At 31.6% G+C, this 17,977-nt stretch overlaps 2 protein-coding genes across 2 annotated transcripts; both read right to left on the bottom strand.

Annotated features, from left to right (window-relative positions):
* Window positions 1-300: 300 nt before the first annotated feature.
* On the bottom strand, window positions 301-7,775 carry LOC133188386 (uncharacterized). Its single transcript, XM_061323781.1, has 10 exons — window positions 7,711-7,775; window positions 7,344-7,623; window positions 6,688-6,783; window positions 3,538-3,908; window positions 3,077-3,325; window positions 2,510-2,642; window positions 2,143-2,339; window positions 1,781-1,897; window positions 1,593-1,688; window positions 301-1,475 (listed from the first exon to the last, which is right to left on the bottom strand). Exons 1-10 carry the CDS (start codon window positions 7,765-7,767, stop codon window positions 1,455-1,457), a joined length of 1,617 nt encoding a protein of 538 aa, XP_061179765.1. The 5' UTR covers window positions 7,768-7,775; the 3' UTR covers window positions 301-1,454.
* Window positions 7,776-13,393: 5,618 nt separating this feature from the next.
* Window positions 13,394-14,206, bottom strand: LOC133188879 (uncharacterized). The gene is made up of 2 exons (XM_061324362.1): window positions 13,984-14,206; window positions 13,394-13,651 (listed from the first exon to the last, which is right to left on the bottom strand). The coding sequence occupies exons 1-2, from the start codon at window positions 14,204-14,206 to the stop codon at window positions 13,512-13,514; spliced, it is 363 nt and encodes a 120-aa protein (XP_061180346.1). The 3' UTR covers window positions 13,394-13,511.
* Window positions 14,207-17,977: the final 3,771 nt, after the last annotated feature.

Raw genomic sequence — 17,977 nt, 5'->3', positions numbered from 1 at the left:
AAATCTAAACATGTTTCCCACTTCAACATGTTATTTAAAGTGCTTAGAGTCTAAACGTGTTAGAAGTCCATGTGTTTAGGAATTAAACACCTAAACCCTTTCTTCATGTTCTAGTTTTAAACATGTTTAGATTCTAAACACAAAAGAGGTATCCTTGCTCTGCATGAGAATATATACTGTTGCATTCATTATTTGTCCAAAAATCCTGAAAATTCATGTAAATGTCATCCTTGTTCATTACTGTATATACATGTCATCCCAGAAGCATTACAGTTACAAAAAAAATCAATAAGAATATACTTCATTAATCTAATTTATTAATCAAACTAATCTATTGATATCAAATCCATGCATCACTCAAAAACATATGTTATTCTAATACTAAAGAAGTACTTGAATATGTATATTATGTCTTTGAAAAGAAATTATACTTAAATGAGGAATCCAAATTCTAAACAATTCAAAAATTGAAACGAAAAATTATTTTCAAACTTTCACTTTTTGACAACATATCGAGTTCTTGACTTCTAAAATTTCTAAGATTATCCTTTCTCAACCAAAGACATGTTTAAGTCAAGTGTAATGAACCTAATATTCACAAAATATACATAAAAACTACATGTATTGATCTCATTAAACAGAACAATTGAAGAACAGTATATAATTACCTTTTTATAGAGGCAATCTACCATAACGTGAATACAATAATTACAATTAGTTGCATTAAAAAGTACCAAAAAGAAAAAAAAAAGTATCAATGTCATGAAGTACAATTAATAGGAGTCAATACATTTGACATAAGTAACATAACATTGAACCTTATCCTCAAAAGGTTATATCTTGGAATCTTTTTAGATCTGATATACTAGTAAACAGGAATGTTTCACACCAGTTAACATTTTTGTAGAACATGCAAAAAGAAATGACAAAAACATATTCATAATTGACTACAAAGTATGTCTAAAGCAAACATAATTAAACACACCTATGTTTACTAATATTTCATTCAAATGAAACAAATCCATTGAAATGTAGATTGAAACCAATTTATAACAACAAACCAATGGTGTTTTCTTGCTTACAACAAAGTCAGGTTTTGTCAACAAATAGTACAAAATGTAGAAATTTGAACTAGAAATAATGAGATTCTACAGTAGCATGATTCACTGTGTAGCGTCAAGACGCTTGCAGAATTTCATGTAGTTTTGGGAAACAAAAAATTTATTCTCCCTGTCTTCTAATATGTAATGTTGCAAAAAGCCCAGAAGTTGAAAATGTTTTGGATATGACAAATCCCATGCATAGTAGGAGTAAATCAATCGTAATAGTCCATCCCTGAGTATTCCCACATTTGTGTCAACCTCCTGGCCTGCTCCCACAATATACATATTTTGAATCTCGTTCCTTTGGTTGAGAACTGCAACTAATCTTGGTGGGTCGTCATGCTTTGTTTTTTAACCTTTCCACTCACTTGCCTAAAAAAGGGACATAAAAACTATACATTGTACATTTAAGAGTTTAACTTGGAAAAATGATAAGTTTTTTCATCTAAAATTTATTTTCTTACTACTGATACTGGCTTTATTTCATACCTTGCACGATGTAATCAAGGGAAGCTGTTTGGTACCATGCTTGTACTTGATTGATTCCTCCAATCTGTTCAAAAGCTTTATTGTAACTTCTGGAATCTAATAAAAGAAAAATTCTATTACTATGTGGATTAAGGTATAACAAATTTTAAAATACTTCAATACTTAATTAAAGTAAGTATAACACTCACAGAGTCTGAGTTTTCCTCCATGAATATTTGGGACACTTTTCTCATTACTTCATCCCAGTGAGCCAAAATAGCATCTTTTTTCAGGTTTTGTTTGATAAGGAAAAACTCCTTCTCAATCTGAAATAAAGAAGGGTAATCTTAGCAATACCTAACCATTTCTGTTTTGTATATTAAGAAAAATACCTTCATCTATAGAGTGCTTAAAAATGCAAGGGATACAAACAAGATCCTAGACAAATAGCCAACAGTTAAAAAATATGCTTTACTGCACTATACGTTAAATTAGAGCACACTGCATTAACATTGCAAAAATCACAAGAAAGGAAAATTCATTAAAATAACAGCAGATATAAATTACATACAAACGCAGCTTTTCCTAGAAATGGAAACTTCTTGATGAGATGTTCCACAGATCCCCCATGTCTTTTTTCTATAAACAATCTTCTCTGTTTTAATGTATCTCTTTGAGTCTTAGCAATAAGTGCATTGTCTCTTAGTTTGGTTGGTTTTTTAAATTCCTCCATCAGTACATTTTCTGCTTCTTCTAGGGTCATTCTCTCTTAAAAAGATATTGATGAACATTAGAATAAAATGAAAATTGACAAGATATTATTGATTTGCAATTTAGCTATCTTCAGCAATAAATGTTATTTCTGTGTGTCACCTGTAAATAAAGCAATCTACCCATGCAACCCTCTCTGCCTTTTGAAAGATAAATATTTCGCTTACCATCTGTTGAGGAGACTTTTTTCAAGCACACTTTTGGCTTTTTCTCTGCTGTGTGTTCAACAGCCTTTCCTCTTGCATTCCATCTCCACCTTATGTGTCTTACTTTTTGTGACAACTTTTTGTTGAAGTATCCCTAGAAATACAGAAAATATAGAAAACCATTATCTGAGATTTTAAAACCTCTATTATATAAAATTTAAGCAATATGAGCTGCAACTTTGATGTCAAAATTTTCTGTTGCAAAATTGCCATTAACTATTTCAAGGACAGAGAAAAAGAACATTTATAAACTTCTGTTGTTCATATTTGTAATAGAAAAACTATTTACAAGCTCTTAATGATGCAAATTTACATTACTGTCATCCTGTACAATATAGTTTTCTTAAATAATACTAAATATTTGATTGTACAGAGATCTTTCTTTTGAAACAATTTAATACTTTATTTTAGTCTTATTAATCATAAAAGGTTTAAATTACTTCCAAATTTATCATAATGACACATTTTAATAGCAAAATAAAATTCTCAAAAATGCAGCTCATACTAGTATTGCTTTAAATGGTTTACCCAAGGATCTTTTGTGGCAGAGTGTCCAATACAGGGAAACTTGGAATACATTAATCTTCCAAAGTCGGTATATATTCCCTTTGTTTCAAAGTTACCAACACTTAAAACATGATAGGCTGTCTCTTCGATCATTTTATCCCATTCTTTGTAGATTTCACCCTTTTCCAGTAATGATCTTACAACGGGAGAGTATGATGGTATATACTGTTCTAAAGACTCAGTGGATGTTGGTTTTGACGGTTTACGGCTCTGTAATTTAAAAGGAAAAAAAAATATTTATTACACATATTAATGTTTTTAAATTAATTAAAGAACATTGCATTTGTCTTTTTGCAGCTTTTTAAAGTACTGGTAGAATAAACTAAAAACGTATCAATTTAAAATTTTGCTTTCAATTTATTAAATCAACATAATTTCAAATTATTTCTTTGGAAACATTTCACTGGATATAAAGTACTCACTTCAGCTGAGCTTTCAAATGAGGTGCCTTCTACTTCAACATGTTCAAGATCTAGGCCACCACTTGCAATCTCAGGTAATGTTGCCACTGGTACCTCATAGATTTGTAAGCCTCCTATTGGCTGAGGTGTTGGATCATCATTTGCAGACTGTGTCGTAGTAGGTTCAATTTCTATGGTCTTGCACCCTGCTGAGTCCTCCTTATATTCTATAATGCGATATCCCTCAATATTTTGTTCACTTTTTTCTTCATTTCTTCTAATTTTTTCAATAAGGGTGCAAATTTTCCTTGCTGGTCCAACTTTTCCAGGTATCATCAAAAAAATGTCACTCTCCTTCATATTTATTAAACTGAATCCATCCACTTCATTATCTGTAGTGGCAAATTAAAATTTTCATATAGAGACAATACTTCCTATTAATGTCTATGTGAGAATTCAGGCTTCATTTTAGGATTAACACCAACAAAAATCTACATTGAATAACATTACATACATTTGTCCCCTTAATGTATGACTAATCTGAGGCCATTTGTATTTTATACTTAGTGCAGGGAAACAGAAAGTTTCCTCTGTTAGTCTACATGCAAAAGCATTAAATATGGGGCAATATTCAATGATATTTAGTAGTTTGCATTGAAAGTACTTGATGTTATTTAAAACATATATATCACTGATTACGCAAAAATCCAACTCATCTTCATCATAATTCTTCAATAGTACACTTCCAATTCTGTATGTTATCCCTTTTAGCTTTACACAACTGGTCTGAAGAACTGTATCAGGAATATGAGTTTCATTTCTATGTATTGCATCTTTCATACCATCACACAAGTCAGCAAATTTCATAGATGACCCAACGCCTACTGAATCACCAGAATAAAGATATACTTCAGATTTTCCATTTTGTACACTAAGCTGTCGTAGACACATCCACTGCTGATGATATGAAGCAACTGACAAAGGTAGTGATTTGAAATTTTTCCACTTCTTGTTTTTAAAGAGACTGTGTTTGGCTTCCATTCGAACACACCAATGATTTCTGCCTGGGCCAAAGTGAATGATTTGATTCGGAAAATGGCAAAGATAATGGAGTTTTGGTGTAAACTGAATATCTGGATATAACTTGGAAAAATTTGAGTTGTGGTCATGTATCAGTTGCTTTAGTGTTGCAATTGTTTCATCAGAAGCAATAGGGGAAATAACAAGAAGAGTGATCTTTAATAGTCTGATAAAATTTTTCCAGTGTTCATCATCAGGCTGAATTTTTTCTCCAATCATAAAAGGTAAGAGTTCCATAAAAGTTTTTGTCTCTATAGCAGTCATTGGAAAGGTGTTTGGTCTTCTCAAAGATTTCATTTCTATCTCCTGTGGTTTATCTGTTGATTCTTCTGTTGTATAATTGAAAGTTCTTATTACAGTATTGAGATAAGATAGTGAGAAATATTTTGTCTTTTCAATAAATGTTTCAAGCATTAACTGAATTTCTAATTTGACTATTCCCTCTAGAAGAACATGCATTGGATCATGCAATATGCACTTGGTTACTTCAAATTCAGGAATCTTCAGTAGTATACTTCTTCCAGTGATGCCATATTGCTTAGACCAATATTTCTTGGTTTCTCCCTTAATTTGGTCCAATACATCACACCTATCTTTATGCTCTGCTTCATCCTTTTTAATAAAGTCATCCTCTGAAAAACTTGATGCTAAATTGTCATATCTTACTTCGCAGGTTCGACACGGTTTTTCTGCCATTCCAACACCTTCTTTAAACCCTCCCATAAGCTGTGCAGCTGGAGTGTCTCCTAAAGCACAGTAAAGCATTCCATAATATTTTTTTCTTTCTTCTCCAATAAGGAAATGTTTTCCTTCATGCAAAATGTTCAATGAATCAACAAAATCTTGAAGAAGATTTGATAGACCATACTTTCTCAGGTCTGTAGATTTTCCAATCGCCAGTAGTTGTGTTGCCTGTAATTTGAAACGATTTTCCGGCCCAATATTCAGTAGAGTCCAATAAAATACAGAAAGTTTATGTTTTTTGCGATGTGAACCAATTGGATTCACAATTTCAAAGTCATCATGGTAAAGGCAAAATAACAATGCATCAGGATGATCTCTTAGAAAAGGGTTCTGAAAATGTGCACCATCTCTAATGTCAGAAAATTGAAAATCAGACCTCTTGGGAGCATGAAGTTCTTGTTGTACTTCTGGCATCTTTAAAATCTCATGGAGTTGACAGAAAAATGGAACATAGTATCCCAAGACATCTTTTTCTATGAACCGGTATTTGTTTTGCAATTTCACATTTACACGTTTCTCTCCTAATTTTACAGCAACTGGTTTAACATAACCAAGGTATCTTTCAAAATATTTTTCTCGCAAATATTTTGACTCTAATCCCTCAAACATATTGTCTGAAAATATTTCATCCAGGTCAATTCTGGCGAACAAATCTTCCGACATTTGTGACCGTATATGTTCTTTCATTAAGCTATTTCGAAAGCTATTCATTTGTTTCATTGATACTAAAATGTCATCAATGGCTTTTTGAGATAAATTGTGCTGAGCCACTAGCATCAAGATAAATTGTGCTTCCCATTTTTTCATAAAGTCTTCAGTCTCTGTTTCTATATCATCCTGATCATCATTAATATCTAGTATATCATTGTCAGAATTTTCAGCCTCAGGATCATTGGCATGCTTTCTGTAATGATGGGTCCTCAATCCTGCCACAGTTTTAAAAGAGGCCCCACATCCTGCCCTGCTGCAATGTACTATAAAGTTTGGTTCAAACTTATGCCTTCTTAACAAATGTCCATATAACCTATCTTTGCTGTGGCAGAAAAAAGGGCACATGCTACAGTAATTTTGCAAGCTCATATTTCCCTAATTGGCATGCACATGCATTCATCAAAATGAACCTAAAGAAAAAAGAAATACAAAATTGTATATGTCATCTGGGGACATGAAAACAACACAATCTACTAACTATAGGATTAAGTAATTTTTAAGAAAAGAGATGTTTTGTTAATTTGTTGACTAGTTAAACTTGATTAATAACTTGCATTGGCAGGGAAAATAGAATAAATTTGATACTATAGAACAAAAACTTTAAATGTGCACTATAAAACTGAATTAAATATATACCTTTGAATATGGAACTTGTCTCAATGCTGATACCATTCCCAATCAGCCAATTATAAACATCATCCAGTGAAGATTTCTCATCAATAGACATATTTCCTAAGTTAATGAAAAAAGAAAATTAATGACTTCATTTAAAAAAATATAAACAATTTACAAAAATTATGATAATTTGTATTTGGCCTTTTTACAGTATTTGTATTCCATTTACTGAAGCCACACCACAGCTTTTAAATGAATGTTCAAATACTGGTCCTTTCAATGTATGTACACCATGCGACTTTATCAACATTATACACATTTCTCATTTAGCAAGAATTGATGAAATTTGAATCAACATGTTGGCACACCAGCACTATATTTACAAATGAATCCTGATGTTATGAAGGGTGACTATAAAACTGAAAGCAACCCCTCCATAAAATATACAACTTGACCTGAACATTCTGTACCCATATTCTATATTTTGCCTATTTTTAATTGGAAGAACTACATGTACTGTATGTTCAAAATGCAAATGGTGAAGATTCAAGTCACTATTGACTGACAGACAATATAATAATTATATATTAATAACTACATGTCAAGAAATCTTTGTACATATATAATAGATTTCAGTATTTAAAGGCAGAGAACTGCAAAGAAAGAAATACACATACCTCTTTCTTTGCTTCTTTTTATCACAAATTTAACAGTGTCATGGACCAATTCCGAGATGTCGTATGCCCCCAAATCTCTCAATTGTGGGAATGTTCCCACTAAGTAATAAATTAACCTGTCTGTCTCTTCCTCTGATAGTTCCTCTGCCTCTATCTTCAAGGAACCCAGTACCTCGGTGTTATTGGCACGGATTAATGTCTTCGATGGCACATGATTTAAAAGAAACAGTTCTATATCTTCTTTTATTGATGCAGCATATTGGTCCATAATCTGAATAAACTGGGGAAAAAAAATATATACTAATTTTCATATGATTCCCTCAACTCTCACTTTTAACTATAAATAAAATTAACTGATTACACGTACGATGATGAAAATGGACAGGAGATTGGTAAGAGGTAACATTTTGCCATCGAGGAGCATGTTTACACGAATAAAATAATGTGCCGTCCAAACCCGACCTGCGAGATGCATACCGATCCCGATTTTCATTAAATAACGTTTTTATGATTTTAAAAATTATAGTATCTTTACTCATTAATCATTGAACATGTTATTCATGTCAACTTTCACAAATTATTTTACGTAGCAATAGGAATACAAAAAGGGGTTTTAAGCAAGAGCATGTCATCATTCTTCTCGTCGACCAAGCCGCTGATATTTATTTATCATTTGACTACATAATGGGAGTAACACGGCTCTGATTTGATATACTGTACATTTTTTTTCTTGAATTCAGACAATATATATATGAACAGGATGAGGGAATGACGCTCTTGGAGAGTCTGATTACAATATCCTTTCTCACATAATCTCCATATATATAATCAAAATCTATATATTGTAATATGTCCTTTTTTTATATATAAAAATGCTTAATTATCTTGAAACAAATAAAGTTTTCACCTTAATATATTAAATATTTTTGTACATAAAACAGGCATAACATTTAAAAACAAGAAAATAAACATTACCAAGATAAGATCCCTCAATCATGTTTCCAACATGGCTGCATGTGGTCGCTTGATTACTGACCAATTCCTTTGTCCTCAGAAAGTGGCGCGAATTGCATCATCCTGTGATTGTGTTTACATCTTAAACATGTTTAGCACAGAAACGTTAGTTACTTGGTAACTCCAAACTCTTATCTATATCAACATGTTTAGATCCTAAACATGTGAAGTTTAAACGCGTTTTGTTCCCTTCGCGTTTAGCATGTAAACATTTTCTTGAACATGTTAAACCTAAACATGTATATATTGTGTTCAAAATCTATACATCATTTTTACAGTGTAAAGAGCGCATGTTTTAGTTTCAAAATTAGAGTATTTGTATTAAGAACATCGGTATAGAATTCATTAAAAACCAAATGAAAAGTAAAATTTCTTCTTCTTCTTCTTGATTTGAACATATTTTATTGCGTAACACAAAAGGATTAGAAACAAGTTCTTACAACTTGCAAGTTCTTCTCCTGGTGTTAGTAACATTAATACAGTTAGTACAATTGTCACAATAATAACATAGTAAATAATACTGGCAAGTGACATAAATAAATTGAAATGTTAATTAAATCTTCCAGATTCATTAATAAATTTATGAACTACTGAGAAAATAAATCTTCTTCTTCTTCTACTTCTTTTTAAAAGAAATCTTTGTTTCAGAGAATATAAAAGATTGATTGATTGATTGATTGATTGATTGATTGATTGATTTATTTATTTATTTATTTATTTATTTATTTATTATTTATTTATTTATTTATTTATTTATTTATTTATTTATTTATTTATTTATTTATTTATTTATTTATTTATTTTAAGACATCTTTGTTTCAGAAAATGTAAAAGACTTGGAATAAGATTTTTTAAAAAAATGCTGAAATCTATATTTCCTTTTTTGAAAACCAAAAAATAATTATGGAGAAACTTGTCAATTAAAGAACTTGAGATATCATGCGATTTTTTTTTCTGAAATATCGTGATGCATCGGATGTTAATTTGTAATTGGGATTTCAAATTAACATCTGTTGCTTGATATTTCTTATTATTTCTTATTCAAAACATACACTGTATACGTGAACTGACGCTGTAACAATAAATTTATTAATATTGATTTAAAAACAACAACAAATCCCATCCCCAGAGGATGGAACTTGAAAGGGGACGAAAAGTCTGGAGGATATTATATAAGTCGTGTCAGGGAATCAGTGCCATAAGGCTACTTTAAAATGTAAATAAATAAATAACTCCATTTCCCCTAAGTGTAGAATCCACATCTTTACAAAGTCCAATTCAGTCACGTAGTATGGGGGGGGGGGGGGGTATTCCTTAATTTCCTGATAATTAGTATGGACAGACCCCTCCCCCCCCCCCCCCCCCCACACCACCACCACCATTTTGTCAAATCTTCCCAAATTAATGTAATAATGTTTTTTTAAAATCTTTTCTTGTTGAATAGAGTTTTAACGTCCCCCTTCCTCTTGAAATATATATATATTTTTAATTGGGCAGTCTGAGAGGGGGAGGGGGCTTGTCAAAATCTTGTCAGTTATCCCAGTTAGCACAACAACGTTATTAAAACGTTATAAAAACGTTATGAAAATGTTATGAAAACATTTTCTAAAACATTATTACAACGTTATTTTGTGTGGTTTTTTAAACGTTATTATAACGTTTTGCAAAAATATTGTACTGAAATGTTTTAAAAACATTTTTAAAAACGTTTGGAAAACATTTTTAAAAACGCTTTGAGAACATTTCTTAAAACGTTTTTAAAACATTTAAAAAAATCAATTTTACAACATAATAAACAATATACATGTATTTCTTATAATTTAATAAAAAATCCATTCATTAATGTTGTCTAAACGCTGTTTTTCAAACACCTGCACAATAAAATTACAGTCTTCCTTCAAATGAAATTTGTACTGTTTGAAATACGAAAAGATCACAGCATCCTTATTCCATTAGAAATTAATCTGTTATACACTTGGACTTCTCTATTTTCTTCTGAAAAACAAAGATTTGGACATAAAACTTTGACTAAATGATTACCCATTCATACTCGTAAATTTCTTTAAAGTTAAACATATCCATGTTATAGGGCATCTGACAACTAACTACACATACTAGCATATAAAAATCTGATAAACACAAAGAAAGTATGTTTTGTTATACAGTTGTATTATTAAACAAAAATTTACAGGTGGTAATATATCTATATATTTCTGACAACCAACTTCAAACGTACCTTATCATACTTAATAATCCCTCCAGAAAGGTATGGATCAAACCTCTTCGTCCCACCTCTCATTAAATCGTTAGAGATTGTCTTCGATGCTTTGTAAGCCTTGTAAGCAGCAGCTACTAAAATGTAATGTGAAATTCATTATAAGAACTGTAAATAAGTTAATTTATAAACATATTTAACAAAGGCATCGGAAGCAATTTAAAAGTGGGGGGGGGGGGGGGGCAAAACCAACAAAAACGTTGGGGGGGGGGGTAAACCCGAATTTTCACTAACTCTATTACGTCTATCTTTGCAAAAAAGTTGGGGGGAGGGGGCGTAGACCCCCTGGTTCCGACGCCTATCTTTAATAGTTAAATGAAAACAACACAGCATTACTAGTACTTAGATCAGTTTCCTTTTGCTGTATACATTTTCCAATGATTTTTAAGTTGATATTTTAACATGATTTATAAGTTGATATGTTAACTGAATCTTAATGCATTTTCTTAGCATTAATGGTGATAAAACTTACTCTTAATAATTCTTTAAAGGGGTGCACTTTTCAACCCTCTGTCCAGTCTCAGTGAACTGACCCATGGAATTTGTTTGCATCATTGTCCTGCATATCTCCGCCCTGCATTGAAACCACTGCATTCACTAAAATGAGTGTTATATTTTATCATGAAGAATGTGTATTTCAAAATTTGATTGCTAGCAAATATATAATCAAGCCTGAGATTGATTAATTAATTCCTCTCCTTTCCCTTCCAAAAGAAAATAGGTTTAACGTACGTGGCATTGTATTCTGTAATACATAACTCAAATTCGGAAAAGTCTAACGAATCCACCTCTTAATAATTATTTATCCCTGTCTTGTTAAGGCCCCCTCCCACACCCATTCCTATACCCAACTATGTTTTAATTATGTTTTGAAACCCGTCAAACAGTTTTAATACATGTAAATAAACCCAAGTTTTCAAACAACAAATCGCCCGCCAAATTCAAATGCCGATGAACTTTATAAACATATATACACCTAAGTCTATGAGAATGAAAGATCTAAGATTCTAAATGCATATGTATTTACAGCTACAATATGATTGCTAAATATACATAATGAATACTATTTAAAATTTAACATACCATATGTTGACATTTGTAAGATATTCCTTTTCGTTGTCTTACAAGAATGCTGTAGGGTTTTTCAAAACTGTGATTCTGTTGACCTATATAGATCACATGGAAATAGTTTGCAACAAGGATCGGCTGCATCAGCACTGGCCATGGCATCCCGCTGTGTCACTCGATTAACTCTCGATAAAAACATTATTGAAGGGGGAACTTAATTCCCATAGCACAAATAAATGACTCCACTGAATTATTTAATTCAGGAACTTTGTTGAACAAATAATTTTTTGGAAATTTTTTTACTCTCCTTGTTATATATAAATATTTCTTACAATGGTATAACAGAAAAATATGAACACATTTCCGTGTTGTTGTTGTTTTTTTTTAATTTTTGGGGTCTGAATTTAATTATCACAACTCAAAATCAATCATAACTCAAACTCTGGAGCTATTTATAAGAAAACAGAAATTTTATTCATATACATGTAACGTCTTACACTAAGTAATTAAAAACTTCTGCTGCTTGGAGTTGATATTTCTGTAACGTTTTTACAATGTTTTGCAAACATTTTAAGACAATGTTGTATTCATGTTGTCTGGTAACATTTGTATTTCATGAAATTTATAATAATTATTACACAAGGTATTTTTTTTAATCATGCTATTCAATTTATACTGCGCGATATTTTATCATTATAGAAATTAATGTTAAATGCTAAATGTTTTCTGAAAACCTCCTTGCAACAGGAAAAAAATATTATGAAAAACATTTTTAAAATGATTGGTAAGAACGTTTTTAATAACGTCTTTACAACCAAAATAAAACGTTTTAAAAACATTTTTTAAACGTTTTATTAAAAACGTTTTCAGATAACATCAATACAACGTGAAAAAAATGTTATGAAAACGTTTTGTGCTACCTGGGATCTTTCTGACTGACCCCCACTTTGAAAAACGATGCTACGTGCCTGTGATTACAAGTTTGTGGGTAGTAGGGACAATTTCTTCAGAGTCCAAGGATGTCCATATCTATACATGTAAAATGTTACGTAATCCTTATTATTCATGTGCACGTCTTGTTCAAATTATTATGGTATTAGCACAGATATATATAGCTGCGTGTATAAGGGTTGTACATAAATCTAAAAGTGAGCTAGTCTGAGATTAAATATGACATTTTTCACTTGATTTCTATGTTTTCCTGGAGATTTTTTCTTCTCCTTTTTTTTTAATGTTTGAAGTGATTAAAATGTTTTCTATATATATTATGAGTTGTTACCTCGCCTTAATGCCTATAGCTAGACTTTTTCAATTAAGATAAATGTTTTGCAACTATTTTATTTGTAAATTTTTTCAAGTTACAGAATTATAAAAAAAAATGGGGGGGGGGGGGCAGAGCTCTCAGACATCTCTTAATGGATGTATCATTTACAATTTAGAATTTTTGACGAGGAAACCCAATTCCTGCAGCCGATTACGGACGGGATGGCTGTTGCAAGAAAATACCCATTCCTGATCACTGATGGAATAGATATTCACTGGGCCGGAAGGCGTGAAAAATTTGGATAATTAATATTTGTCCGCCATGCATTGTAGCCTCAAATCTGTCTCTGAGACCCACTTTCTGGACCCCCCCCCCCAAATAAAAGGACCAAAGTAAAGCAAATAATCACTTAAAAGCCAAAACAACAAATCAAAATAAAGGAGCCCGTGTGTCCTCTCTTTGGTACCAATCTTTCGGAAAAATGAATTTGCAAATATCAGAATAATTGTCCATATATATAGCTAAAGCATTGAATCAGGAGTTAAATTTATTCGGCAGTAAGGTTGATGTATTTCTCGAGCCTCTCCATCTCCTTGTGGGCGACATCGATCTCTTTCTGGATACGGACCTCCTCTCTTTTCTGTTGAGCCCGCTCCTGCTTCTGGGCCTGGGCCTTCTCTTGAGACTCTTTCATACGAAAAAGAATAAGATGCGTTTCAGATTGGCAAAATAATTTAATATATCAGGAAAAACCATAAACGAAACAAAATAATATAATTTTTGATTCCTCCCTTCTTTTGTACTAGTTTCGAATTCCCTTCTACATCAAGAATTTGACTACTATTTGAGAAAGGTATTGGCAAATGTCAGGACAATGCATGCATCCATATAAAAAATTTTGAATTTATTAAATTACCAAACCAGAAAATGAATAAATTTGGCGAAGATACAATTCTCTTTAAAGAATTCAGTATAAATTATGGCAAACCATGGAAAGCTGAATAAAGACATTCACTTACCTCGCCATTTCTCAAAGTTCTCCTTTTTGTTCTCGAGTAATCTTGGTGGAGGCATCTTAGGAGTTTCCTCAGACACAAATGTAAGATCAAAAGCCACGCCACCTTGCTTTTCTGTCACTTCCTGTGTGACCATTGTTTTTCGTACTTTCTCGTACGCTTCCATTTCTTCGTTCATCACGCCAACTTTATTATTTCTAGCAAAACAGCTCTGAAGGAGACCCATGGTCTTTTCAGTGTGTTTTTGTATCTAGAGAGACTATTATGACGTCATAATAAAATGTATGATTTTTACGTCACAATGCTTTGTAAAAGTCAGGAATGTGAAAATAAGGTTGAATTTCAGAAAGTAAAAAAATCATGGAAAGTGGAAGAAAAAATTAATTTTATTATATACTCTATTTATAGAAAACTGTTCCTATACATGTATAATTATACAAACGAAAACGGTTCATAACATTATTTATTATACCTATACTGTAATTACTCTATATAAAATGAATACCATTAAATTGTCTATTTCCCTTAGAAGGCACAACTCCCCCCATCTTTGAACTACTCCCTGTAAAATCAGAGCTACTCCCTGGGACTACCACCTCATTAATATTCATTAGTATTTTTAACCGATCAAAATGTTCAGTGGGCGGAGCGTTAAAGGAATCTCGAGTCTTATTAGCAATGTACCCATGACGTCAAAATATTGCAACATGCGAAGTCAAAATCAATACCAAATGACGAGCACGATAATTCTTTAAAATATCTGTGATATTATTTTATTTTTTAAACTTGTTATTATTTTCCTCAATATTGATGTATTAGACAGGCCCGTAGGAAGCAATTTCACTTTGAGGGGGCACAATCATACATTTTCAGTTGCCGGGGGGGGGGGGGGGGGGGCTATCAACTACCAAAATTCCTTGCAATTGACAAGCAAAAAAAAGTTCATCAGACATTATTATTAAGGGGGCACAAGCATATATTAGGTATGTTTTCTATAGTATTCTATATATAACGGCAAAATTATAGAGGGCAACCCCCCCACCCCCACCCCCCCAGGTTCCTACGGTCATGTTAGTGAGATGTCTAACAAAATTTTAGTTACATGTATATATGTTTATTTGAATGCCCTTATATTGTATAAAAATGTCTGAGTATCTCGTTTAATAATTCTCCTTAGATTGTTTCGGTGTAACATAATTATGGAATATAATGGATACTTGGGAAATAGCAAATTTATGGTTCCCCTCGGCAGGAAACTATTTCCCTCGATCGGCTGCTTCGCCCCCTCAGGAAATAATGAAAAAATAGGAAATATGGGGAACCATAAATTTGCTATTTCCCTCATACCCATTTCCATAACTGTATAATATATAAGGATATCCGATCCTCAGCCAGGAAGGACAACTATTAAATTTATTATTTTATTTAAAAAGTCTCAAAATGAAGCTTGAAACTGAGATCTTTTCGTGCAACAATTTTCATTTTATGCATCTCAATATGATTCAATGCTCTTTGAAGTCTAAGAAACGGTCTTGTAAAAAGTTGACATTTGTACCCCTTAAAAGAAAAAAATAAATAAATTCATATTTAGAGAAATTTCCTTTAATCTAGCATTAGATATCAATGCTTATTAGGATGATATGAAATTAGACTTGATCTGTGATTTCTAGCAATGATAGCAGAATCTTTTTACACAATGTATTATATAACAATTGAAGTAAATAGAAGAACTTAAATATTGCATAAGCATAAAAAAGATGCAATTTCCTCCAAATGCCTGGATACCTATATTTTTTATCCTAAAATACATTTATTGATCAATTTTCAATTAGAAAATGCATATCTGTTGTTTTAATTCGCATTGCCTGAAAATATATTTGAGATTTGATAATTTTCCCTATATAATATGATTAACTATAATGAAAAACTTTGAAGAAATTCCATGACTAAATTCACGTTACCCTGTGAATCAGAGACATTTTTGTGAGCATTTTCAATGACTTGAAAGGTGATTTTCAGAACCTGAGGATCGGACTACCTTAAGGTCAAGATCTAGTAAATGAAAGGAGATTTCTCAAATTTCATAAATAAATTCCTTAATTTAATGATGCTTTATAACTAAAGCTTGATCAAATAAGGTGTATCGGGACATAATTGTAGCTAAACAAGATGAAAAATCATACTCTGAACTGTCATCATGAATATGGGATTTTTTTTTCCATATCAGACAAAGGAAATGTATCCATATTGCCTACAGTTTCTCAGAAATTGATATTAATATATATGTTCTAAGCCTCTTCCATAAAGTAATATTAAATTAAAATTAAAAAAGTTAAATACATGTGTATAGGTATTGGTATTACTTTTATTTATTTATATAAAGACCTATTCACCGGAGGGTCAGTGCACGTGCAGCAGCGAACGACACCTCAAATGGTTGCAACGTTTGGAGTAAGCAATGTATCTGAGCAGTAAACGACGGTAAATGATGTCTTACACACTACGAAAGAAAACACGGAAGTTATACATGTATGTGTGTCAGTTTTCTTATTTATTATATTTCGAACTATATAATAAAACAGTTATGGAATCTTTCGGTGGTAAATACGGTTTGATATTCACCAGGAAAATATCAATATTGACCTTGACTTCGTCTCTGTTAAAATTGATATTTTTCTGGTGAATATCAAACCATATTCACCATTGAAAGACTGCATAAATATATCTAAAATCCAGACGTGTTCTTATTTTTACGCATTTATGTGTAGATTTTAAGAGTTTAAGAGACTCATTTTCTTTTCACATATACAATCTTATATTTGTGGAGTTTTTTTAACAAACGATTCAACAATTCCTTGAAAATTTGCGTCTGATTGATATTACTAGTTTACAAACTAAACTGTCATTCAGGCTCATGAGAAGCAATAGACTACATACATGTACAAGCACACTAAAAAAATCTTAATGATAAATCACGACTGTGTTCCCGCAAGAAATAATATGTACATGTAGGAAGGAGAGGACTAAATATAGACTGAGCCAGCTGCCCAATCCCCCTGATTTCTGTGAATAAAGTATTGTTTAAATTTGAATTAAGAATAATATGTCTAAGAAGACACTTTTTTATTGCTTGTCATGGAAATTTCTGTCCAGTTGCACCCATCCCCACCTCCCACCCCCGGTAAAAAAAAAACATGAAATGTCTTCCACTGAGACTAAATTTAAAAGAGAAATATGAGTTTAATGTCATTAAATTTATCTTCTCTTAAGCTTGTTTGAAATTAGTATTTTCATAATTATGTGTTCTGATGAATGATATAAGCCGTATCCATTTCTTTTATAGGTATATGTAAATAGTACAGAATACAAAGATAATCAAGATCAACTCAGCGAATGGGTTGTAAAATAGCGTCAAATGAAATGATAATGAAATAGAATAAGAGAGCACAAACATGTATCTGATACAGTCAATTAATTTAATTAACCCAGTGTTTTGCTAGTATTTTTCATTACATTTTTCTATTCTTTATATTTTATAATGATAAAAAATCGCGCATAATTCGAAGCTAGTTTTTAACTTTGTTTTTGCATGCATACGTGTTGAATTAATTGTCGTAGATTTCCATTTCCAATAATCCTGTAACACATTGTAAGAAATCTTTCTACAAGGTATCATGTCACAATTGCACCCACACATCTTATAAGTACAGCTAGAAACCTCTTTTTTGACTGCCTTTTATGTTCTTCTGTGTTATATAAGACAATGTTTTCATATAACGTAAGTAAAAATGACTCCACTTTAAAAAACAAAACAAAACAACAACAACCAAATTAAAAATAATAATAATTAACGTTCACCTAAAGTAACTACGATAGTCGTCCCATATAAATGCGAACTTTTTTATCATTTCATACCTGACAAAAATTATTCATCATTTTTAAAGGGTGTAAACTTACTGATATCAGTGGTCGACGCAATTAAAAAAATAGCATTGTC

This window comes from Saccostrea echinata, unplaced genomic scaffold (genome assembly GCF_033153115.1).
Source record: "Saccostrea echinata isolate AGI-Se365-2 ecotype Australia unplaced genomic scaffold, CSIRO_AGI_Sech_v1 ptg000016l, whole genome shotgun sequence".
Taxonomy (NCBI): Eukaryota; Metazoa; Mollusca; class Bivalvia; order Ostreida; family Ostreidae; genus Saccostrea; species Saccostrea echinata.
Note: the sequence above shows the minus strand (reverse complement) of the source record. Positions and strands in the feature narration are given on the sequence as shown.